The sequence below is a fragment of the Cyprinodon tularosa genome, unplaced genomic scaffold (genome assembly GCF_016077235.1).
Source record: "Cyprinodon tularosa strain WSP-4 unplaced genomic scaffold, ASM1607723v1 ctg619, whole genome shotgun sequence".
Lineage (NCBI taxonomy): Eukaryota > Metazoa > Chordata > Actinopteri > Cyprinodontiformes > Cyprinodontidae > Cyprinodon > Cyprinodon tularosa.
The window spans coordinates 88,838-115,581 of record NW_024039362.1 but is presented as its reverse complement, the minus strand read 5'-3'; the positions used below and the strand labels follow the sequence as shown (position 1 = coordinate 115,581).

The following is a 26,744-nucleotide window of genomic DNA, read 5'->3' as shown; positions in this document are numbered from 1 at the left end:
ACTGAGGTTTGTAGAAAAAGTTTAGAAGTTCAATATACAAGTATCAAGCAGAACCTTATGGTAACCACCCCTCTCAGTCAGATAACAATTCTACACTGATCCTGCTGAATCCTATCATAATAATGTTCACAGGATTCTGATTACTTATGTCCATGTAAAGGTAGCTACTCCTTCCTTTCAACTGCAGTGTTGTACAGGAGGATATGAGTTCAGTCTTGTCGTTATCGACCACTTTACTTGCTTTGATTACGTACTTCCATAAAGTAAACAAAAACTGTAGTAGAATTTTTTTCAGACACTTTACCTAAAGTTTGGATTTTAAACCTAAGCTGCCTGATGATTAGAGCAAAGAATTAAAAAATGAGCTGTTCCTCAAGCTAAACAAATATGGGGGCAGTCATTGATCAAGAGCAACACTTAAACATACAACTGAAAACGGGCAACCAGTAATATTTAATCTGACCTCTCTTTCCAGTTTCAGAAATGTGACACATTTGCATCTGATCATGCAGCTGAACCTGCCTACATGAATGTTTCTCTCAGAACATACAGCAGCTGCAAAATATTTCACTTTGTCAGGATTACATGTATTTTGAAAGGAAGCGTGTGTAGAATGTTTTTATATTAAGATGTATAGTTTGAATGACAAATGTAATCTTTTGTAACTTATCTGTGATGTCATCTGTAGCCAAACAGCAGCTAACCTTAATGTCAGTTTTGTGCTTTTTTCTATATTCCTAGATCAAAGGATAATACGTTTGTATCTAACTATTGAACCTATCACTGACTCATAATGAATGGGTGTAAAACCTTGGCTCTGAGTAGTGTAAATGCTTAAAGTAAACAATGTTTTTTGGGGGAATATTTTGAAGTTTTCACTCAAGCGTATTCTTAATTTAAACATTTTATCAATTTAGAAGGTAATCTCTTGTGGATTGTCTTCCAGTTTCCACTTACTGATTAGATTAACAGAAAGTGGTCTTATTTTGAGTAGTTCTTGCTGGTTTGTTCTCTAACTGCCCTTATTAAAATGTAGGTCTCTACATGAATTTAAAACATCACTCATGTAGCATTCCACAGTATTCCATGTACCTTCATTAAAACGTACATGTTTCTTTAAATGGTCACTTTAAAATTTCATATAAAAGAATTGTGAAGCCAACAGCGTATACTTAGAAGTTGTGATTCCCATTTCAATTGAGGTCTTTCTTGACTCAAAATAAAAGCTTGCAGAACTATGCCAACATGAAACAAAGTTAAGGATTAAACTTCAGAAAGTATTTTGACCCTTAATATAGTCATTAATTAATTTTAATAATTTAAAATGTAACCAGGACAATCTGCTTTTAAACAAAACAGTTATCAAATTCATCCTGCTAGAGAGCCCTAAATTTTTTTGGAATGGACTGTTGAGAGATAACCACTCTTATACTTTCTAATGTGCTATTTAGTTTTGTTGTTTCACTCTTACAAAATATAGATTTTTTTTTCTCTTTTGATTGCTGTTTTATTATTCCAGTGTCTTCCAACCTTCCTCTCGTTATCAGGTGTCAGTTTCTCTCTCGTGCTCATTTTCTGGCTTACTGTGTAAAAAACTTTACACAGTCACAGTTGCACACACACATACGCGCATCCCTGGAGGCAGTTATGTTGGCCTAGTTGTGCGTCTCTGTTTAACTCAACACTCTTTTCTATTTCTGCCTGCGTCTCTGTCTTGACAGCACAGAGAAAGAGTAACTGAGTCAACTGTGAGGATGATAGGGAAAAGAAATGGAACAAAAGGAAACTAGACAAAGAGGTGGAAAAAGATGGAAAATGGGCTTAAAAAAGATAAAAAAAAAGGGGGGAAGAATGGTTCATCAAAGTTAACGTATTCTATTAAGTATTTTAGGGGGTAAATACCAAATTAAAAGCCCAGAAGAGCTTCATGAAGCATTTGCAGAAAAAGACCAGTAATAAACACAGAAGTCAGAACAAAACAATTTCTCGTACAGATTTTACAACAGATAAAATTGCCTTTTTTGTGATTCAGGTATTTTCAGGAATTTTTTTATACAACGAATGCATAGAGAGGCTATATTTGTTACTTGTTTTGATGCATTTAATGTTTAATCATTATGTTTTGGTTAAATAAATTAATAGACACATCCCAGCAGATGATATAATGTGTGCAATTGCTAATATACACACAAACTTTGCCACTGTGCAGTCTGCTCGCTGCAGCTGTAATGGCTGCCTGCATATTTGTTGCAGCTGAGCGCAGCAGAGCAGAGCTTCTCCTACTGGAAAAGAAAACTCAACTTTCAACGTGCATTCAATCACATATTTCTATCTCTTTTAAATAAAAATTACCGCCTTTAAGGTTTATTCAGATTTTAACTGTTAATTTTCTTGTATATCAGAATTCAAAGTTGGTATCAATTATTTTGAAAAATGATTATTAACAATTATTTATTTAATCCTTTTCATGTTCATTCCTGTTGAATTGCACTAAGACCCCACCCCAAATGGGCGTTCTTTTAAAACCACCCTGTTTGTGTAACATATTCCTGCTTTTTTTGTACATAAAACTTCAACTTTTGGAATAAACTGAACTATTTCTGAATAATTTAACATTAATAAGCAATAAGACTCGATTAGCTGACTATTAGGCAATGGGTGTGGCTGGAGCAGCAACCCAATGTTGATGTCACATTTATTGTCATGTTTAAGCTACAAAATATTCGTTGGATCAGATAATCATCAGGCAAACAGGCTACACGTTTTTTTTTTTTTTTGTTTTTTTAAATCACTGTATAAGTTCAATAATTACTACCCAACAAAATAATAAAAAATATTTGGGTTTAAAAATGATCGATTGAGACGAACAATCAAGGCCTAAAAGAAAAATTCTGGTCCTGTCCTGGACATGCTTGTGTTCACAATGTGAAGTAATGAAGTAGAGAAGTTAAAATAAAACAGAGTCTTTGCAAATAAAAGCGCTTCTGTGGCAAACCAGAGCATACTATGACATTTGATTTCTAAAAGATAACGTGTGATTTTAAGTTAAGTTCTGTTTTCTTTTTCAGATTTACAGGGAATGACAGGGGAAGAGCATTCGAAATGAAACAAAAAAATATTTGATACGAAGATAGGAACCAGTTGGAAGGAGCTTTGGAAAACAAAGGGTAATATATCTGGTAATATATGTATTGAGCAAGACTCCACTGCTGAATAAAACTGCATGTTGAAACCAATCTATGCCTTACTGCAAATGAAATAGAGTAAATTTAGTTTTACACCATACATTACGGCACTGTGCTAAGATGCAAAAATACTAAACCAACAGTGATGTTTAGATGTTGGAACATAATGCCGTGGGGCATTTTTTCATCTTACAAACCTGGTAGAATTACTCAAATCAAAAGGATGAGGAGATACGTCATTTGCTAGTTTATAAAAGGATGAATTTCTAAGCAAGTCAATGGTCTAAATACACATTTTACTTGAATATGGAGCTGAATGATTTTGCTGAAATTTTAAACATTTTTTTTTTTTTTTTATTGTAATTTTATTTTGGCATTCCACTGCACTAGTCACAAGCATGTAGATGTTTAACTCAGTGGTATTGCCAAAAAAATCTTAGGGGTGGCCAGGCAGGGAGTAATGTGCATGAAGGGTTTGCCGAGTAGGTGGCAGAAACAGTTCAGTGTCAATCAATACAGTATCAACAGGAAAATGAATGAGCACAACATTTCTATATTCCAAATAAAGATGAGCTAGCTTTACCCAAAGCCCTTGCTAAAAAAAATTAACAGTGTATTTACACATCCATGCTCTCTAAGTTAAAGGTATGGTGGAGGTCATTCTTACAGCTTTGAGTTCTTTTCTTTTGTTCAGCTCTTGCAGTGCATGTGCACTCCCAGTGTTTATGCTACTGAAAGCCTATTATCCCAGAGTCCACTGTCAAAGGACTTGACCGTTACGGCTGCATGGAAAAGCCCTAACCTCTACTCATGCATGGATCTGCACACTTGCTTCTGATCTTCAAGGATTAATAAGAGGTGCCAAACTGGGTGTGTTGTAGGGGATCTGCAAGACTGCTGCGCAAATGTTAAGACGTGCAAAGTGTTTTTTTTCCAACAATTAAAACTTCCAGATCTTCTACAGGCAGTTGAGAGTGGCCGTGGAAATTAAGGAAATTGAGGAAATAAAGATAATTATAAAAACACTAACATATATTATTCAAAGTAATGAACAAAAGTCATAGAAAATAAAACTTAACAATGTTTTATGCATGGTTGAAACATACCCATAAAAAAAGGTTTGCACACGCTGTCTCCTAAATTGCAAACACAAATTACTTTGCAGCATCTTTAAAAATATCTGTTCTGCCCATACAAACATGTTTGCACCTGTTTTAAGACATGCAAAATTTCTGACGATCAGGCCCTATGTGTATCACAGCCACATAAGGGCTGAAGTGAAGAAGTCATTGTCTAAGAATCATTAACATTATCTAACCAAAAATGTGTGCATTTGCAATTTGAAAATTGCATTCTGTAAAACTGTGAATATATTGCAAGTACAATTGATGTCCTGTCAAACAATTCTAGAGGTTCATCAGAAACTGACCAATCAGCTATCTTGATTTGTTCCAAAGTGAAACGCCCTCCTTTGCAGGTGCGCACTCCAACAACATTACTATGATCTGCATTAGGAAGACATAGCAGCAATTGGAATTTTGTTTTTTTTTAAACAATAAAAGGGGAAAAGGGGGCTATCCAAAGACACTTTTTTAAACAGTTATTTCAATTTCTAAAACCACAAGGGAGTCTTAGAAAATGTAAGATGAAAAAAGCCTGCTGCTGAAGGCATGAACAGGTCAACACAACAGTTATCAACAGAAGCTACTAGTTATTCATCCGCACGAAGGTAACACATTTTACATTTTTTTTCGTCATATTGACATTGTTTGCTTATGTTGAGCTCGGACAAAGCTAATTGTTAAATATATTACAAAGACATGTGGTAATAAGCTGCATCGGAGACAACATGCCAGCATGGACACATTAAATATTAATAAACAGCCTAATTATACACATGAAATAAACTAGCTGTGTTTTCACAGTCTTATTAATGTATTACTCTCGTGCTTTTCTTACCTTAAAGGTATAATGGAGGATTTTCGTGAATTTTTTTTTAAATGTGCATGCACAACTCTGTACCCGCTCCCAAGAGGGAACGCCTATTTAACGTGTGCAAGAGCGCGCACAAGCCTATTTCTCCTTGTGCACGCTCTGTTTAATAGTTGCTGTTTGCATCACTCATACAGGCTTATTTCCCAAAAGAAGATTTGCAATAATTTCACTATGTTAGACTCACCACTGATAAGTGAAAATGGGGACAAGCATGTAGGACGGCCTTATGTAAACATATCACTAGAATGATTGACAATTAGGAGGACCACTTATTTCGATGATCCACCCAGAAAATAACCACCCCCCACTATAGCTTTAATATCAGATGATCAGGAAAAATGCCTCCTTAAACAACTCAGGTAACATTGTGCTTCACTTTCTAGCCATTTAACCTAAGATTGTCAGAGTTTTGGCTTTACTGGCTTTAATTTCGGCATAGCTGGAGGGATCTGCTAGTAGGTGTCACATCAATTAATTTCCCAGTTCTACTTGAATCAGACTGAAAGGATATAAAGGGCGCAGTTAACTTATAAATATGTTCCACAGACATCTTAAGATTTCAGAGAAAAGGGTGCAAATCTGTATCAGATCAATGCGTGTGACCAGTTTCTAATCAATCAGTTTCCTGCTTGAGTCCACTAGAATAAATGCTCCGGATTTCATTTATGTGTGGATTGTATGCACTGTTAGCATCATTCAAGGTGAATTTCATGTCAATACTGAAACAATGTGTTCAATAACTTTTCCCGTGACAGAATAAGATGAAAGCACAAAAACTAGCAAGAAGGTAAGTAGTCGGGATGTAGCCTTCAAGTTTAAAGTGTCAAAGTGTTTTTCTTTTAGAACAGATTGCTACTAATTAACTTTGCCTCTTTTCAAGGACGCTGCTTAGTCACCACTATATTTTTTCGAGCTGTTCTGCAAAAGTAATTCTGTAGATTCTAGGTAGCAACCATTCAATACTGTTTACACAAGTCAAAACTACAATCAGTAAAATACATTCAGTAGGTCTAATGCTGAGGTAACACCTCTCTTAATCTTGGCCAGTTCACACTCTGCATGTTTAATATGTTCAGATCCAGAACAGCAATCCAGACAATAAAGAAAGAAACGGGAGGAGCCTGAAAAAAAATAAGATGGATGTAGTCTGAGAAAGAACGAGATACAAGGACATAGGGAGAACAGGCAGGAGTGAGGAGAATGAGACAGACTGTACTTGATAAGCAGAAATAAGGGAAAGGAGGGGAGGAATGAAGGAGAGCTGGAGGTGAAACATGGAACTAAGGCTTTTTTTCTGGGAGATGTCAACAGATTCATTCGCATGAACAGCGAATGCGCAGCAAACAGTCAATGAGTCAGCCTCTTTCAAACACACACACACACACACATAAAGCTGCAAATGCCTTATCTTGTCAGACTTTAATCAATTCAATTCTCTTCCCACTGCTTTAATAACTATTACCTATAACATATCCACTCACAGACACTGTTTATAAGCAAAAAAAAAAATACAAAAACATATAAATGGAATCTGTGGCAGGATAAATGTCTATGGAAAAACACTGATGCTGATTTAAATTAAAATCACAGTTGAAATTATTTTAGAATTTGAATCAGGAAACACCAAGTTCGCACACAGAGGCCATATAGCTTAAACCCTGCTGAGAAACTGGGCAACAATATAGCTTTAGGACCTAGAAATCAGGGCCCGTATTCCCAAAGACTCCTAACTAGCTGTTTAGGAACAATCCTGGAATTTTTTTTTATTCTACGATTTTTCTTTAGGTAGATAAAAGTTATTTACTAATTCGCCTAAAACCCCAGACAGATGCTACAGGGAACAAATGTTAGGAGCAGCAAGACTACAAATGAGCCTAAAAATGTTTTAAGTTGAGAAAACTCTGGCAATAGAGAGAGCTGTTTGTGTGATCATCCATCTAACTAGTAATAAATGAGGGGGAAAAAAGTCTTAATAATAACACAGTTATTAAAATGGAGATAACATGAAATTCATCATCCCCATAGGAGGGTTAACATACAACATTTTATCAAGGATCAAAACATAAAAGAAAAAATAATTAATAATTGTCAATTAAATGTAGAAGATGTATATTATATATATATATATATATATATATATATATATATATATATATATATATATATATATATATATATATATATATACACACATATATACACTATATTGCCAAAAGTATTTGCTCACCTGCCTTGACTCACATATGAGCTTAAGTGACATCCCGTTCCTAATCCATAGGGTTCAATATGACGTCGGTCCACCCTTTGCAGCTAGAACAGCTTCAACTCTTCTGGGAAGGCTGTCCACAAGGTTTAGGAGTGTGTTTATGGGAATTTTTGACCATTCTTCCAGAAGCGCATTTGTGAGGTCGCACACTGATGTTGGACGAGAAGGCCTGGCTCTCAGTCTCCGCTCTAATTCATCCCAAAGGTGTTCTATCGGGTTGAGGTCAGGACTCTGTGCAGGCCAGTCAAGTTCATCCACACCAGACTCTGTCATCCATGTCTTTATGGACCTTGCTTTGTGCACTGGTGCACAGTCATGTTGGAAGAGGAAGGGGCCAGCTCCAAACTGTTCCCACAAAGTTGGGAGCATGGAATTGTCCAAAATGTCTTGGGATGCTGAAGCATTCAGAGTTCCTTTCACTGGAACTAAGGGGCCAAGCCCAGCTCCTGAAAAACAACCCCACACCATAATCCCCCCTCCACCAAACTTTACACTTGGCACAATGCAGTCAGACAAGTACCGTTCTCCTGGCAACCGCCAAACCCAGACCCGTCCATCAGATTGCCAGATGGAGAAGCGCGATTCGTCACTCCAGAGAACGCGTCTCCACTGCTCTAGAGTCCAGTGGCGGCGTGCTTTACACCACCGCATCCGACGCTTTGCATTGCACTTGGTGATGTATGGCTTGGATGCAGCTGCTCGACCATGGAAACCCATTCCATGAAGCTCTCTGCGCACTGTTCTTGAGCTAATCTGAAGGCCACATGAAGTTTGGAGGTCTGTAGTGATTGACTCTGCAGAAAGTTGGCGACCTCTTCGCACTATGCGCGTCAGCATCCGCTGACCCCGCTCCGTCAGTTTACGTGGCCTACCACTTCGTGGCTGAGTTGCTGTCGTTCCCAAACACTTCCATTTTCTTATAATACAGCTGACAGTTGACTGTGGAATATTTAGGAGCGAGGAAATTTCACGACTGGATTTGTTGCACAGGTGGCATCCTATCACAGTTCCACGCTGGAATTCACTGAGCTCCTGAGAGCGACCCATTCTTTCACAAATGTTTGTAAAAACAGTCTGCATGCCTAGGTGCTTGAATTTATACACCTGTGGCCATGGAAGTGATTGGAACACCTGATTCCAATAATTTGGATGGGTGAGCAAATACTTTTGGCAATATAGTGTATATACATATATAAATATTTAAAAAAAAATATATAGAAATCAGACAAAATTGAAATGTAATATAAACTAAAAAAAAATGCTCTTGATAAACACTTTGAAACAATTGGGATAAATATGAGTAAATAAATACAGGACTGCCAAAATAAAATAATATACACTGTAGACGGCCTAAAAAAGATATATAAGGTGAGATTTTCTGTATTGTACTATATAATTTTATTATTCATAACTTAAATGGTTATAGAGAATCAGACACAACTACTTAGAAACATAATAGATGTAAAAAAAATAATTATGTAAATATGGTATGGAGAGACAGAAGCTCTCTGGAAGGACTAAAAGATTTCATGGCCCCTGAACCTAATTCAAGAATAATGTAAATTTGGCCAGATGGGGCAGTTGGTTGTGAACTCCAACATCCACATAATCAACATACTGAAAATCCCCCTATTAATTAAGCTTGGTAAAATGAGCAGACTTTTAATAACATTGGTTAAAAAAATAAAAAAATAAAAAATAAAAAGCTATTTGCACGACCATGATAACCCCAACCTTTAGGACATGATAGTCACTTTTTAAATAGGGAAAGGTGCAATCCTCTTAAATCCTCTTACATTTTGGATCTACAGTGATTTATACATTTTATACATTCGTTTTTTAACAAACACTAATATTTATAAGTAGCCCCACAAAAACAACTATATTTTGCTATGATTTCAGCTAAAGCTCTGTAAGAGTATCTGGAAAATAATTTTATAATCTTTCCAACTGACTGGGTCATTTTCATACATATCATCTGATCTAATCTCCATGTTTAAACTCTGGCTTTGGGTTATGTAAGTTTTTTTTTATGTAGAATTTAATTTGCTATTCATTTTTGCAAAAACAATTTGACCAGATTTAATAAATATGCTATATGCTATACATCTGTCTCTAAAAGAGAGACTGTAGATAAAAAATTGTTATAAAAGAATACAGTGCCATTGCTCTTTAAACTACTTGTTTTCTGTTAATGATCACAGAAACAAATAAACAAGTAAAACAAAATTAAAATAAACCTATTTATGCTAGTTTGAGAGGTTAAAAACAAATAGCATACTTAACGTATTAAACAGATAGGCTAGGATATTTGAGATTTTAAATCCTGTTCCTCTGAACAAACAGCAGCAATTTATCTGCCTCAGATCAAAGATGAACACTGCTGACATCAACATTGCCTTTGTACAAGACATGCAGGTGCATACATGACGCAAATAAGCGAACCTCTCTGAGGATTAGCTGGATTTGTTAGATAAGAATGGTTACAAAGTGGTATCAAGCATTTTTTCCCAGTTTTCAACATCCCAGTCTTTTAACACAGATACAAATTTTTTCTGTCCATGTGTTGTTGTCATAGTTACATGTTTTATCACTGGAAAAACTTTAATGGTAGGCAACGGTAACATCCTGATCCATGTACTACAAACCAGCAAAAAACCTTTTGTCAAAACCACCATTTTTGGCTATCAGTATGACATCCCTCTCCTGAAATGTTGTTACTTTTAAATAAGGCTGATAGAGCTTAAAGTGTTACATTTCTTAGACTTCTTAGGGAGAACAGTCCCTGGTGGGGATGTAAGGGGTCATTTAAAATGTTACGGGCATGGGACATACAGCGCTTTTTCTTTTATGGAGGGAAGAGGAATCCCTATGTTCTTCTCTGCAGTTCTCACTACTCTCCTCACCTTCTTCCAGTCTGCGACGCTGCAACCTCCACACCGCACAGTGAGACAGATGGTCAGAACGCTCTCTATGGTGCTTCTGTAGAAGGTGGGGAGGATGGGTGGGGGCATGTGGGCTCTCCTCATCCTCCTAAGGAAGTGCAAGCGCTTTTGTGCCCTTTTGATCAGTGAGGTGGTGTTCATAGTCCAGGTGAGGTTGTCTGTGATGTGCACCCCCAGAAATTTTGGGCTGCTGAAGTTGACGACGATCTCTTTCGTCTTCTCCACATTCAGGATCAGGTTGTTTTCTCTGCACCAGCCCACCAACTGCAACACCACCTCTCTGTAGTCCTTGTTGATGCGTCTCTGATGATGCCCACCGCCATGGTGTCGTCTGCGAGCTTCACGATGTGATTGGTGGTGAACATGGGGATGCAGTCAGGTGTCATCAGGGTGAACAGCAGGGGGCTCAGGACGCAGCCCTGAGGGGAGCCTGTGCTTAGGGTGATGACATCAGAGGTGTTCCGTCCAACCCGGACTGATTGAGGTCTGTGTATGAGGAAGTCTAGCAACCAGTTGCAACGGGGTGTATTGAAGCCCAGCTGTTTCAGTTTGCCCATCAGATGCTGTGGGATGATGGTGTTGAAAGCTGAACTGAAGTCCAGGAACAGCATCTGCACGTGGGGGTTCTTCCCCTCCAGGTGTGCCAGGCTCAGATGAAGAGCGGAGGATATGGCGTCCTAAGTGAAGTGGTTCACTCGGCAGGCGAACTGAAATGGGTCAAATGTTGGCGGCAGACTGAAGACGATGTGTTAATGAACAAGCATTTCAAATCACTTCATCATGATGAGAGTCAGTTCGACAGGCCGGTGGTGAGTGAGGTGACCTGAGGCTTTCTTGGGACTGGAATGATGGTGGCAGGCTTGAAGCATGCTGGCACTATGGACTGGTCCAGCGAGGTGTTAAAAATGTCTTTGAGCCAGCTGATCTGCACACTCCTTGTACACCCGCTCAGGTATGTTATCAGGCCCTGGGGCCTTCCTTTGGTTGACTCTCCTTAGAGTTTTCCTCACTTCAGCTATGTCGAGGTTGAGTGCCTCCTACCCCTGGAGTGGTACACCTTTCATTGCTGGAGTGCTGTTTAGTTCCTCAAACCTTCCAAAGCAGTTTAGTTCATTTAGGAAGTCAGCGTTTGCTGCATCAACCGGGGGGGGGGGGTTGTAAAAGGGTGTCTACAATGAAACGCTTTCTCATAACGGAGCATTTATTGTTATCAAGGTAAAACTGCCTAATTTATTGTGATATTTATTTAACGTCATATCACCCAGCCCTAAGTCAGAGTCAGAACTTCCGTCTCAAAATACTGAAACAAACATTTTCTCATCAAATCTGTGAATTCTTGGTCAACTCTTCCCTTACCTCTGTAAGTCAGGATTCCAAACTACCACATAGATTTTTATAACCATCTTTCAATTTTCATATAATAAGCACAACATACAACATCTGTAAGGTGCATCACAGCATGATACTAACTAATCAGTTTTAAATAATTTATAACAGTGTAAGGCTAAGTGCATAAATCAGCGTAGGTTTCAGCTTCATCAAACATCATATATTCACTATTCAGTTAAAACTGACTCATCTTAGGCAGACTATTGACTCTTTGACACCAAAGAGCCTGGGAACACTCAGACATTTGCAGTAAATTCCTCACCACTGTGGAGATAGGTGTTTCATGACTCACTGATTCTGTCTTAGTAAGTTTAAGAGAAATTAAGTGTTGTCGGCTGGAAAGGAAGGAGACATTTCTGAACGCTAAAAATGACATCTTCTTTATCGTGTCTGACAACCCACTGAGATAAGATATGAGGGGGAAAAAATATGATAAATGATATCTTGCAAGGTTTGGAGGACAGCTTTTGACTGTGTAACCTCTTTATCCTCGCTTATGCAGTGGCCACCCTGTTCACACAGAGAGCACAGAGGCAGCCAGAGATACTAGCTGCCCTTTTCAGGAAATCTCTAAATGCCTCCTAACTAGAAAATTTCTTTAGGTGAAGGGAGGATACAAGTCAAACTGAAAAGCCACTGCAGTTGACTCAAACACACACCTCCAGCGCTGTGCATATGGAGTGTGGCCTCTCTACCTCGGCCTGTGGCCTTCTCTCTCTGACCTTTCTAGTAAAAATGTCAGCCAGTTTTTTTTTGGCTCCCCATCTCTGTTCCCTATGCTTCCAGGTGACACAAGACTTAGTGAAAGGAATGAGGAAATCTCGGCTGCTCCTCAAACACATTTCCAAAGCAGAGTCCATGATGTGCAAAAAAACGTAAAGGCAAATAGAATTTGCCATCTATTGTCAAAGTTTTATGAGGTAAAGTTAAGAGTTATGGAGGTAGTTCTCCTATTTCATTATGCAGACACATTCTTTGATTCACAAAGAGGCAGCAAAATAGACCCACAGGATAATACTTCTGCCAACATGCTTGACAGTTGGTAGAGCCTATTTTAGTCTACAAACATGAATTCCCAAAAACTATATTTTACCACAACAGCCAAAAAGTCAAGTTGTTGTTTCTTCAGTCCAAAAAGACAATTTTAAAGATAGTTGGCTTCTCCTTATGAGCAGCTGTGAATTTAAGGTATTCTAGTTTTGGAGTAGGGGTTTATTTCTTGGTTGGTTCCCTAAAGGTAAAACCTGACAAAATTTTACTGAAGACAGCGACACAAGAGTTCCGGAAGTGCCCTTATTCTCCGGCTGCCGCCGGAAGTGCCACTACCAGATGCCACTGCCACAAATTGAGCTAAGCTCTGCTAAAAAACGTGTGTGCTGGCGTTGGGCCTCAGTTAGGTCCTGCTGGAAAATCCGGAATGGGAAACTGGCTTGTTTCCCATGTTTTTTTTCTCCCAAAAATCAGGGACTCACCTGCAGGCAGTGGTTAAATGATGCTGCTTGTATACCAGGAAACGATGATAAACGCACCAAGGCAAACTACTATTGTTATAAACACCAAACTCACAGATCATATAGACAATTCAACTTCTAAGAAAAAAAATATAAGTTATGAACTTATAATGTCCCCTAAATTTATATTTGTCTTTTAAAAGAACAAAGATGTCAAACATACATCAAAGTTTTTTATGACTAAATGAGGGAAACATGAAACTGCTGAAATGCCCCTCATCTTAACCCAATTTGATATTTATGGAGTACCATTAAAAGTAGGGATGCAATGTGAATAACATTTGCAATATGATCCTAATCTTAAAAAGTGCAATTTTAAAATCACTGTCATGTTACATTTAACAAGAGGAGGACACATATCTCACTCCATTGCTTTAGGTTGCAGCAATAGGCTTCAATTGGGTTTACCGCCATACAGAGGGTAAGAGAGGGGCAACTAGCAAACATTTCATGCATGCTGCAAGCTAGAGGTAAGCACTTTTTTACGCAGCAGTAAGGTCCTCTGGACAGGAGAACAAGCTATGAAAACAATGAAAAACTGGCGCTAAAGAGAAAAGCACCATCTGCAGTCTGGTAATACTTGAATAAAGTGACTGCATGCATATTAAATACATAAACTTGTTTGTTAGCTGCACTCTGTGCTTTATGTTCAACAAAGACTAAAGTTAAACTGTTACTTTGAATAAAAACATTTGAATAAGTAAAGAAAACTGTTCTGTTTTCTTGCTCTAAGTAAATTTTGTTAACAAACAAAGATAGGGCATATTTGTTGCTTTTTTTTATTTTTCAATAAAAAAAGAATCTAAATATAAATTTTTGGCAGGACTATAATTAAAAAATGGGTTCTGAATGAGCTTTTTGTATATAATCTAAACCCTGTAGAATTAGTCATAAACCCTAATTAATTCAAAATTCAACACCAATTCCTGTTAAATAGACTGACATAGCCTTCAGCATTGGTCAGTTTTGTGCAACTGAAGAGCCTGAACCTCACAGCCATGTCATGTCAAAAGAAAATGAACCTATACATTTACAGTAGTTTGCAGTTTTCCATATGTACACACTGATGCCTGCTTCTGCAGCACCTCACTAGAACAGCAGTCATTACTGGACAGTGGAAGAAAGATAGGGAAATCAGTCAATGCTTTGCTATTAATTTGGACTTTTTGTGAATATCTATTTATCTGCTAAATCTTTTTTCACACATATATGCCACTGTATAATGGAACCTGTCCTGTTAAACCACTTCCTGATTTTTTAACAACATGCTGCAGCTCAGCTTTAGGGTGTTAGCAACAATTTTTTTTTTTTACATCATCACAGTGTTCTTTGTCATTAGCTACCATGTTAAAGTTGGTCTTAGGTTACTTTTAAGGGGACAGCAATTTCTCACTGCAAGCTTTGCATTGACTACTTTACGTTGTATTGAAGAGTCATTTATTCAGGACTGTCAGATGAAAAGATACAATTTAAATGGTTACAAAAATCTGAGTGGTGTACATGTTCTTACTTTGACAAAAGACAGTAATCAGGGGGAGAAAATGACACATACCTTTCTAATATTTTTCCAAAATAAGAAGTTGTTCTGCTCAAGTACTAAATAAGATGTGGTGAAACTATTTGACCTGCAGCAAAGGCACAGAGGGCAACCCTGCAGGGCCAGTAACCCCTGTTTATACATTACTAAGTATTGGGGAATAAATATAAAAAAAATAAAAATAAAAATTGAAATGCTATAAGGAAAGAGACCAATAGTGACTGCAGTGATCCACAATTCAGGTGAGAGAATCTCCCCGAACTGCACTTATTACTCATCCACTTTAAAACTCTAAACTTATATAGGAGCAGCTACTGCAAATCATGTTAGGAACACAAGATCACAGCAAACACCTGGAAGGGGAGGGGTCTAGTCATATGAAGCCAAAAACTCAACATTTTCACTAGGGTGCAAAATGCTATGCATGGTTGAAAAAATGCATATCACAATGAAAAGAAGAGCCTACATGGAAACAAGGTGGTGGTAGCATCATGCTGTGCTCTTCAGGAGGGACAGAGAGCCTAGAAATTCAAATGATATTTTCTTTTTAATCAAGCTTTGACACATTTGGAGGCTTTGGAGTACTATTATGCAAAACACATATTTGCAAGTCATTTACCTCATTGTATTTGGTGTCATCTGAGGGCGTAGGTTTGATTTCAACTTTGGTAGGGACACTATTCTTCAGTTTCATTGGTCCTTTGCAAAAAATATGCATGCTCTTTTTTATGCTTAATGTGAGCTTCAGGGCTCATTTTGTTTAAAGAGAACAGCAGCATTTCTTGCTACATTAATACAAATCTTAAAAGCACTACATGCACTAGATGCTGTTTATCAATATTTAAAGCATCACTGGCTCTGATGAATGTGGAATTAGGACTTTTTCCACTTTGAAAAGGATTGCATTTAAATTTACCTGCGACTAAGACAGTGTCTATTTAACCAAATATAGTCTATAATATGTGCATTTATTCTGTGTTTTCTTCTGAAGATATAGAATTGTGCAGAGGTAAACAGAGGTAAACCCCACTCTTATTTTTTTTTATCTAATATGCTCTCTCTGGATCATGCAAAATAATACATTCAAGGGACAGCAAATAAATGTATTGTATTTACATGTGCACTGGAACTAGAAGAGGAACTGACACAGAGCCTTTAAAATATTAATATTTGAAGTTGTACATCTGGGCTGTAGTTACTCTGTATTGCTAATTTCATGTATTTTATCTATGGCTGAAACAATCATATTAACAAATTATTTAAATAATCGTGAACTAATTTAGTAATTGATTAATCGTAAACTGGAGTATAGGGCCGCTAAAATGTGCCTTTAGCCGACAGAGCGACCCACTTAGAGCAGGAATTATACCAAGATTGTAAAAAATATTAGCATTTAAGAAGTAAAAAAATAAAAGTTTTGTCTCTCAATATTCTCCATCCAGAACTCCTCCAAAGGAAACGTTTAAACGTTTCTGTTTCACCTGGTTTCATTTCATAAAAGATCTTCTGTAAAGAGCCTTTGGCTATCTGATTAAAAGATAAAATAAAAGAAATCATAACGTTGTTAACTTACATTTCTCAAGTTCCACAAATCAATAAAACTCTCTCCTGCTTCTTTACAGAACTCCAGTCGGAAGCTTTCGCCTGTTTTAGCGTAGATAATATTTTTTTTCATTTGGACTAGCTTCTTGGCCCAATATTAATTTATTTTAGCGTCTTTTTTTTTCGCGCTCCAAGCACCCGCGCACATACAGACTAGAAAACACGCAATCAGAAAGAGAGAAGGCGGACCTTAAGGCAGAATAATCAGAGAGTTAAACCGCGCAGCACAGTTGATGCGCTGCTATGTGAAAGATACAGGAAAGAGCAGGCAGCTGCAGCTACCAGGCAGAGAAGCTGCGAGAGGAAAAGAAGCGGCTGCTGTATAGTAAATTATAAACATGTTGTTTACATCCAATTATTGGTAGGGACAAATAGGTCCTTCCAAGTTTTTGGTAGGGACATGTCCCTATGGTCCCTATGCAAATCTACGCCCATGGTGTCATCACCAGGAAATCAAACTTTTTCATAACGTAACATATCTATTAGTGTTGGGCTTCAATTGAAACCTGCCGGGGGAAAAAACAGAGAAGCCCACAAGAGCACGTTCTCCACAAATGGTGACTTCGGTCCTCCTCCTATAATGACATCAACTCTGGAGGGGAACTAACATTAGACCACCCTGCTATCGCAATTTTTATCTCAATTTCACCAAAGGAGGCAACTCCAACAATTAGAGAGTCACCTGCAGACAGTCGATAAGTTTTGCAGCTTGTTTTACTTTTTACCTATTTTGTAAGAGACCATAAACAAACCATAGCAAATGTTAATGCTGCCAATGCTGCATCCACAGGAGTGCACATACATGAGTCAACAAAGGGGTCCGAATAAGTTCAATTTTTTTATTTTCTCCTGAAAACGATTTGATGTGCATTTAAAGTCAATTCCAGAACTCCTCTAATAAAACACATAAAGGTTTGTGGTTGTAATATGAAAAAACACTGAAGAGTTCAAGCGGTTTCCACACGTCTGTTGGGGCTTGCACAAAGCCGAAGACGGATTTTTTATATTAATGCATTTAACTTTTATATGTGTCGTACAAACAAATAACACACACAACAAATAAACGGAGAGAAAGTTTAGAATACGAATATTGTACATTGGGGAGTTTAACACCAAACTAATGGAAAATTCAGACATAACCAGAGCGCACATCCAGAGCCAGACCAATCCATCTCCTCTCTGTCAGTACTGTTCTGCGTCAGGGTGTTTGGATGTGTCACAGGAATCCTGCAGAGACCAAACAATCGATAAGGAGCAGGATATAGCACACAGCTCCAATTGATCTGTTTTTTGGGCAAATTGGAAGCAATTCAATCCTCACTCCTCTGGTGAAAAAAAGATTTACAGCTTTTTAGTGTGCTTTGATGAAATATTTAGGTGCTACCTCCCCCAAAGTGGCATTAAATGACTTTTAATTTCTGTAAAACTGTTACTAACATTCTTCAATCATGCTTCAAACACTGAAATCTGGCCAGGCAAAGGGAAGGTTTGGAACAAAGTGTGGCCTTCTTGCATACATTTTGTTAAAAGTAATACGTCACCTTATAGACAGCTCTTTTCAGCTCCACTGTGTATAAAGTTTGTGATAAAGTGGGAACATAATTAGCAGAAATCATACATCCCAGTATTCCCAACATGTTCTGCTGCTTTAAACACTTGAACTTGAAGTTAGACAGGGTTTATTTAGAAAATTGCATCTCCCATTGTACAAAAGTGACCAGGAAAGGAAAAGAATAGGGTAGCCTCTCTCCACACTCATCTAGAGCTTTCTAAAAGCTCTATATTCTTAGGGGAAGTGGTGGCTGAGCTGTTAGGGCATAGAGCTTGGAATCCTGAGGTTGTGAATTTGAGCCCCACTGCCACTCTTGGTCTCTGAGCAAGAACCTTAACCCAACACTTCTCCCCAGCTGCCCCATGGCAGCCCACTGCTCCCCAAGTGGATGGGTTAAATGCACAGGTAAATTTCTCCAATGTAAGATCGATAAAGTTAAATAATTATTAGATGATTGTCTGACTCGCACAAATGTCCAAGTTGATGCCTTTTAAACACACAAAGCATGTTCAGTCTGAACGAACCATCAGAGCTTAAAGGAATAGTACACCCAAAACATGATTAGCCTTCATTTTCTACTCACCCCCATGCTGAACAACACTCTGGAGTACTTTTTTGATATCTCAAATGCATCTGGAGATCTGGGAGGCTTCTTGCTGTCTGCTGACATTCAAATAATGGAGGTCTATGGTGACCAAGACAGAAAGGTCCATAAAAGTCCACAAAAAACGTGTCAATATTCCTCCATACTGCTCGTCCAATGTATTCCAAGTTTCCTGAGTGGGTAGCATCCAGAATTTACTCGAAACGAAGTCATTTAGAATGTTTTTAGAGCATAAACAGTAGTGTATAGGATTTCCTGAAAACGCGCACATGCGCGCTCACGACGCTACGGAAGCCGGCAGACCAAACCAGCGCATTCAGCTCGGCAAAGAACTCATGCTCTTCCTCAACACTGAAGTCCTCAGACATTTTTCTTTCGTTGTTTCTTTCTTTGCACAGGTAAACAGCACATTTCTTCTTCTACGCTTGCATTATTGGCAGAGCAGACGCTGAATGCGCACTTTCATCTGGTTTGGTCTGCCGGCTTCCGTAGCGTCGTGAGCGCGCATGTGCGCGCTTTCAGGAAATCCTATACACTACTGTTTATGCTCTAAAAACATTCTAAATGACTTCGTTTCGAGTAAATTCTGGATGCTACCCACTCAGGACACTTGGAATACATTGGACGAGCAGTATGGAGGAATATTGACACGTTTTTTGTGGACTTTTATGGACCTTTCTGTCTCGGTCACCATAGACCTCCATTATTTGAATGTCAGTAGACAGCAAGAAGCCTCCCAGATCTCCAGATGCATTTGAGATATCAAAAAAGTACTCCAGAGTGTTGTTTAGCATGGGGGTGAATAGAAAATGAAGGCTAATCATGTTTTGGGTGTACTATTCCTTTAAGGTGAGGCAGATCAGCCTCTTAGATTGAAAATGGAGCTACACTCTTGTCAGCGCGTTTAAACCTCACCTCTTAAGTAACAATGCAACTCTTAAAAATGTTTAGAATTTGATGCGTGATGTTTCAGAAGTAGATTTTCTTAACAGTCAAACACATCTGTAGGTTTGTCTGCTGTGCTTAGAAATACATCTGGTTTATTTCCATCACTATAGTTTGTAATTGAAATTCAACAAAACACAACAATATTTGTAGTACTTGCAGTAGCTAATAACTAGCTACTAACTTTATTTTAGTTTAATACTGAAATAAAACCCTGCATCTAGGTAGCCTAGTAAACTAGCCCCACTCGCTAGTGGCCAAAATCATTTTTGCCTGCGAGTGGTCTAGCCTCAATCAATGCCTCAGGGCCTAGAACTGGCGGACCAATCGCAACGTAGAGATGTGTTTTGAATTTTTGGATGCAAAGTGGGCGTGGTTTTGAGGGCGGGACGACAAAGCTGTGCGATGCTGGAGAAAGCACAACAAGGAAGATGGCAACAACTATTGAACAGTAGCATGCACTGTGGCAGCAGGAGCTTTCAATGGAGCGCTCCATTGAAAGTTAAAAGTTCTATTTTCTGTTGTTCAATAAAAGCACATTTTAAGGTCATTTGAGGCGAGAATATTATACTTTAAAGTGTCACTATATGGTCCATTTATCGATTTAATGCCTAATTAAAAAACAATTTCCGAAGTTGAGAGGAACGCGGCAACCGGCTGAGCTCCGAAGCTAATGGCAGCCAGGGCTAACCTCAGCACATTTGCAGCGGGCCTATCTCGGCATAGTCTTGTGTGAAGGACCGCTGGCTCTGATGGCGATTTTTGACTCAGCTTTGGAATCAGTTTTGGAATGATTAGAATTAGGGTTTTCATTGAAACGTGAGCAGTAAGAGGCTTTACATACAAGGACATATTCGCCATTTTACTGACAGGCTGTTTGTTTACACTCCCCCACCAGCTTTCTGTCTTACTACGTCACAGTCAGTTGCGCTCATTGGTCAGAGCATTGGACAATATGCACAGACATGGTTTGAAAAACAACGGATTGTTCTCATCAACAATCTTCCGATGTCTCATTCATTGGGGCCAGACTAAATTACCCATTTAATCTCACATTTAGTCTGGTTTATCAGGCTAGCATCTAGACATACTGACTGCTTCCAAACACATTTCTGAAGAAATATGTCACTCTTAGGAGCGACTGGTAACATTGGTAACTAGCCCATCCAGGAGAATGACACTTGACGACACTGTGTAGGGCAAAAGGTGTGGTGCAAAGGGGATTACAGTGTATGGCTCTTATTTAGAGCTTTGGCCCAGTTTAATACTTTCAGGGAAAGAAACTCTTCATGGTTAGACAATTTAAACAATAACATCATCACAGCAAGGTCCACAACTTTTCAGCACATGGATAAAATCTAATTATTAAGAACAGTCAAGGTGTTTTACCTTCTCCTTAGTGCCAGCTTGCATGGGGTCGGGCCTGGTACGGATAGTAAATGGCGAAGCAAGTCTCAGCAGTATGCCCTGGAAAGAGGGTTCCATCTTGGGTGAGACTATCTCAAAACAGTCCCTGAATGAGAGAATCCTGTGAGGCTCAATGCGAGCCTGTTTCCTCAGTCCTTCTCCAAGCTGCAGCAGCTCCATGCGATGCCCCAGGACTAGGTGAAAAGGGAAGGCACGGCAGAACGTAGCCAGGGAAATGCGAAGATCGCTGGGATTAGTAGATAGGTGAAGTGGGGGGCGGTTAGTGCTGACAGATGCCGAATTTGGGATGGAAGAGAGAGGAGAAGTGCAAGTCTCTTGGATTAAGAAGGATAGACAAACTGTGGGGATTGAAGTTGGAAAAAGGGATGGAGGGGACGGGGATGAAGGGGGTGAAGCAGTGGGGGACGCTGTGGGAGTGGGGGTTGTAGAATCACAGTCTGTTTGTTCAGCATCTTCATTTGGCAGCAGGGGAGTTAGAGGTGGCACCTCTTCCACTTCAACCTCTGAATGAAAGATCCGCCTGGCGACAGCTCTAATCAAACCTGGCATAACTAATCCCACAACAGGTGCAGGGTTGAAACAGTGAAGAAACAGCACCTTCCCTCTGCTGTCTCTGCTGCCACGATTTCCAAGCTTCTCCAATTTCCCTCTATCTTTCTCCTCTTCGCGGGGGTCCTTGCACTGAAAGGAAGGGCTCTCGGAGGAGGCTCGGCGCCCCGTGGAGGTGCGAATGTGTTCTAAAATGGCGTCAAAACCATTGAAGAAATCCTGAAGGTTGCCACCTACAGCCCGCAGCACTCGCTCGTTCTCTTCGAAACAGAGACCAAAGAACTCCTCCCCAAAATGCTCTCGCAGCTCACAGAATGGCACTCCTGTGGAGAAAAAAAAACGGGAAGCAAAAACGCCAACATCACCAAGGTAGCTCTGCACTTTGAAATAACACCACAGAAAAACTTCACAGCCCAAATAAATAGAATCAATAAAAAATACATTACTAAAGTTAATGTTACATTCATCTTTTATTACTTTACTTAATTAAAAAATATGCAAATTAAAGGCTAGGCTGCTTAATATTATACATGTTGCTTTTAAATGAAGACTGATGTTTCTTCCTGTTCCCAAAAATGAATGAATTAAAATGTATTTTAAGCAAATCGACCACAGAAACTCATTGGAGTAATCAGACATCAAAGCTTTGTAAATATTTATAGGATAAAAAGATAATCGGCCCACTGGCTAAATAATATCAGGGAATAAAAAACAGGATTAAAGGATTACAGCAGAATACATTTAATATGAAAAATATAATCATGTAGAATCACAGCACAGCAACATCAAATATAGAAGTTGGATCATTAATGAGGTCTTGGAGGGAATGTAGTCCACCTAAGGCTTCCTTTACTTCTTCCTATGGATGCATTCCAGTCAAGGCTGACTATGAGATGATTCCTGAGCAAACCTCTAACACACAGCAGGGCTCATCTTAAAGGAAAAAGGTTCTGGATCTTTCAGAAAGAGTTGAATGAGGTCTCTAACAGTCTAACATTAAATCTGACCAGAATAAACAGCATTAACAAAAAGTAGAAAAGGTGATGTATAAACCTTTGCAGCGGAGTCAGTCCCATTTAACCAACTAAAAAGGCTGGTTTCAGAGCTGACTGTTTGACAAGCAACACCATTTTTGGATCCACTGAGTGTTTAAATCAAATAGTCGTATTAAAAGTAGCAAAAAACGATGTCTGAAAACAGGATATTATATCGATGGGTTTTGTAAGACACTGATCTTGAAGTGCCGAGTATTAAAGCATGTGTATGGCAGGAGTGGCTTTAAAAACATGTATGACAAGGATGATATGGTCAAAATACTCATTATTCAATAATTCTGCACACAGTTTACTAAAGGACATAAAAATCGGGGGGCCTTTCTCCGTATGTCCTGCCCACCCATCAGCTCAACAGACAGATATTCGATTTACAGCAGCAAAGAGGCAGAAACAAAAGAACAATAGCAACGAAGCAAATATATGCTAAATGTAAACTGGATTAAGATACAAACCAGGCCAGATAAGATTTTTTATATTAAATCTACAACTTTATATCCTTAATTTATGAATGTCAAACATAAAAATCATTTCATGCTTACCTAATATTGTGGCCATATACTGCAGAATCTGTAGGACATCTTCCTCTGAACCAGAGTTTTCAAGAAACAGGCACTTCTCCTTTTTCTCGTGCTGCCTTTCCCCACCTTCTTCATTCTGACACCTGCGGGTCCCACAAAGTAAACAGATAAATACATAATCAACCCTGGGATCAATAAAAGAAACCAATATGACGCTCCAACTCATAAAAGGCAACATTTATCTCATTTTAAATGAATGCATTTGGAGCCACATCTGGTTAGATTGCAGAGGAGTAAGAATGTGATGCAGAAAGTGTCACATTGTGTTGGAAATCATGGTTCAAAGCATGAGAAAAAAGTAGAGGCTTATTTTCTGTAAAATGGTAGCTACTGTATGTGTATTGTATTCATATTAAATCTTAAATAGTGAAAGGGATAAAAATACCATAGTCGATTAAAAGTGACCCCCCCCCCCTTCTGGGTAATTTTTTTGTAACAGATGTTTTAGATAATCAAATATTAATATCAGACAAAGATAACCCGAGTTAAGCTCATGGGCTTTTGGATTATGAAGCAGGACATCGATCCATTGAAATACTCAAATGGCCTAGTCAAAGATTGGACTTGATCCCATTTAGATGTACTCACAAAGCCTCTGATTAAGCTGAATTACAATTCTGTAAAAGTAGAGTGAGCCAAAATGTTCTCTACAGCAACGGTCCCCAACCATGACAGACCGCTATATGTCAGGGGGGGTAGTGGTGGTAAAATCAAGTAAAATGATACGACTGGCATAAAATCAAATACAAACAGCATAAAAATAAAACAAGGAATTAACCTGTGTCAAGAGGCAAAGATGCACCGACTTATGTAATTGGGAGAGAATACCGCAATTTTTGATATTTTTCTAAATAAAACATCACTCAGACTCGTCGATAAATTATATATATATATATATATATATATATATATATATATATATATATATATATATATATATATATATATATATATATATATATATATATATATATACTTTTTTCTGTGTGGCCCGGTACCAAATGACCCACGGACCGGTACCAGTCCGCGGCCCGATGGTTGGGGGCCGCTGCTCTACAGAATGGGTAGGAACTGCAAAGGTATTGCAAACACTTGATAGCACTCAGTGCTGCCAAAGAGCCAGGTAGGAATTTTAGGGAATTACTGTCTCACATACTACAGATCGGGTTGGTTTGGATACATTTTTCACCATAATAAAAGAAACAACTAAAAGAAAATCTTTCTGCATTTACTAATGTTATGTTTGTCTATTGAAAGAAAATCATCTGTGACCCAAAAAAAAACAAAGCATAAGAAACCTGTAGGGGGTAAATTCTTCTTTTCATGGCGCTGTATTTGATTTTCCACATTAGGACGCTCCGCTGCACATCAGTTAATTAGGTTACACAGACTGAAGCCATAGTGGGACACGCAGAAGACCAGATGCAGCATTTCTGCATCTGTATTCAGTATATGCTGTTTGAAGGTTGTTTCTAAGTTTTGCCGCTTGGCTGGAAACCCTCTGCTGAGTTCTACTGTTTTGACAGGGCACAAACAAGAGGTGAAGGAGTGAGACTAGGTGTTTGCCTATTTCTTTGTGTGTGTGAGAGACTGAACGAGAAATGAGACGACTGCAAAGCAAACAAGAAGTGGCAGAGACTGTGAAAGAAGAGGAGCGAACCGGTGTATGACGTGTGACAGACAAGTGTGAAAAATATAAGGAGTCAAATGGGAAGTGAATGACAGGAATACCTGAGACATGACAGGGGATGGACAAAGGCAAGGAGACGAGAGGGGAGGAGAGGGGAAAGGAAGCTCTCAGGAGGGAGTGACTGTTAGATGTTCATACCTGATCTCTTGTTTTCTGTAAAACTGCAGAGTTCGATGTAGAGCCTCCTGAACAGTCTGTGTCTGTAAAGAAAGAGGATATTATTGTATAATGGTTTGTATTTAAAGCACTTTAAATACTCTGCTGGAAAACAATAAAGGAAACACTCAAATAACACATCCTAGATTTGGATGAATTAAATATTTGTTCTGTACAAAGTTGAATGTGCTGACAACAAAATCACACAAAAATCATAGATGAAAATCAAATGTATTAACCAATGAAGGCCTGGATTTGGAGTCACACACAAAGATGGAGTGGAAAAAACACTGCAGGCTGATCCTACTTTGAATGAATATCTTTAAAACAGGTCAAAATCAGGCTAAGTATTGTGTGTGGCCTACATGTGCCGGGATGACCTCTGACTTCTGATGAGATAGTGGATGGTCTCCTTAGGGATCTCCTCCCAGACCTAGACTAAAGCATCAGCCAACTCCTGGACAGTCTGTGGTGCAATGTGGCATTGGTGGATGGAAAGAAATGCCAATCAACGCCATTACTGACCCACTGCCAAACCAGTCATGCTGAACGATGTTGCAGGCAGCAGCTAGCTCTCCACGGTGTCTAAAGACTCTGTCATGTCTATGACAGGTGCCCAGTGTGAACCTGCTTTCATCTATTAAGAGCAGAGGGCAACAGGGGTGAATTTGCCAATCCTGGTGTTCTCTGGCAAAAGCCAAGCATCCTGCATGGTGTTGGGCTGTGAGCACAACTCCCATCTGTAGAAATCAGGCCCCCATACCATCCTCAATGAATCGGATTCTAACCTTTTGTGCAGACATACGAAATTGGCACAGGCTAGAAAACATCTGATCATTATTAGTATGCATGTAAAAGATCAAATATTAAGGAAACAAATATTTACATGCTTGATGCTTTATAGAGCATGAATAAGATAGAAAAATTTCAACTTTAATTAGAACAGTAGTACTATGACTATTGGGCTAGGTACATACGATGCATATTAGCCATCCACAAAAAGTCAGACTATAAATAACAAAAAACAATATTAATCATGATTAAAGTCCATTTAACAGGACTATTCTGGGAACTTTTTGTACAAGATTTTGTTAATATTTGTGAAGCTCTGGGAAGCCTGAATATGCATTTAAAGGTAAAGTCTTATTACCCTCCTTAAAACCAATTTTTCTTGTAGTGTCTATCTTATCTTTGCTTTAGATTGTTACAGAGAATTTCCAAATGACCAGAAGAAACACACAGCTTGATCGTCTGTGAGTGCAGCTGGCCTGTTTTGCGCTGCTGGCAGACTAAGCTTTAGAGGGCGGGTCTGACACGATTATCTGCGATACGGCTGAAATGCACGGCTGTTGTGACAATACTGGAACACAGAGTGCCAGCTGGAGAGGTCATTCTGGGGCTTCCAATCACTCTGGACAGATCCAGGAGATTTTCTGAGTCTGTGTGCATTTATTTTGTGTGCTTGTGTGAGAAAGGAACAGACGGAAAGAAAAGGAGGAATGTTTTGGGGTATATTAGGCCAAAAAAAGGATCCCAAGAAACTGAAATAGATAAGATGTAGTTTTTATGTTAGGGACATGTGATGATACCAAGAATTTTTTGAATCTCTTTACATGCATCACTTTGCTAACACAAAATCAAAAGAAGAAACAGCACTGCAAAAATGATCTAGAAATAAGTAAAATCTTCTTGAATCAAGAGTATTTAGTCCTAATTTGAGTAGGTAAATAAGATTATTTTAAATGAAACTTGTTTTG

General features: G+C 38.7%; 1 protein-coding gene across 1 annotated transcript in view; it reads right to left on the bottom strand.

Annotated features, from left to right (window-relative positions):
- The window catches only part of gucy1a2 (guanylate cyclase 1, soluble, alpha 2), a 66,241-nt gene that overhangs the window by 29,360 nt on the left and 10,137 nt on the right, over window positions 1-26,744 (bottom strand). Inside the window, exons 2-4 of the mRNA XM_038307711.1 lie at window positions 24,970-25,031; window positions 23,103-23,224; window positions 20,921-21,831 (exon numbers count right to left, since the gene is read on the bottom strand). Of these exons, the coding sequence (XP_038163639.1) occupies window positions 20,921-21,831; window positions 23,103-23,224; window positions 24,970-25,031 (1,095 nt within the window). The remainder of the gene's footprint in view (window positions 1-20,920; window positions 21,832-23,102; window positions 23,225-24,969; window positions 25,032-26,744) is intronic.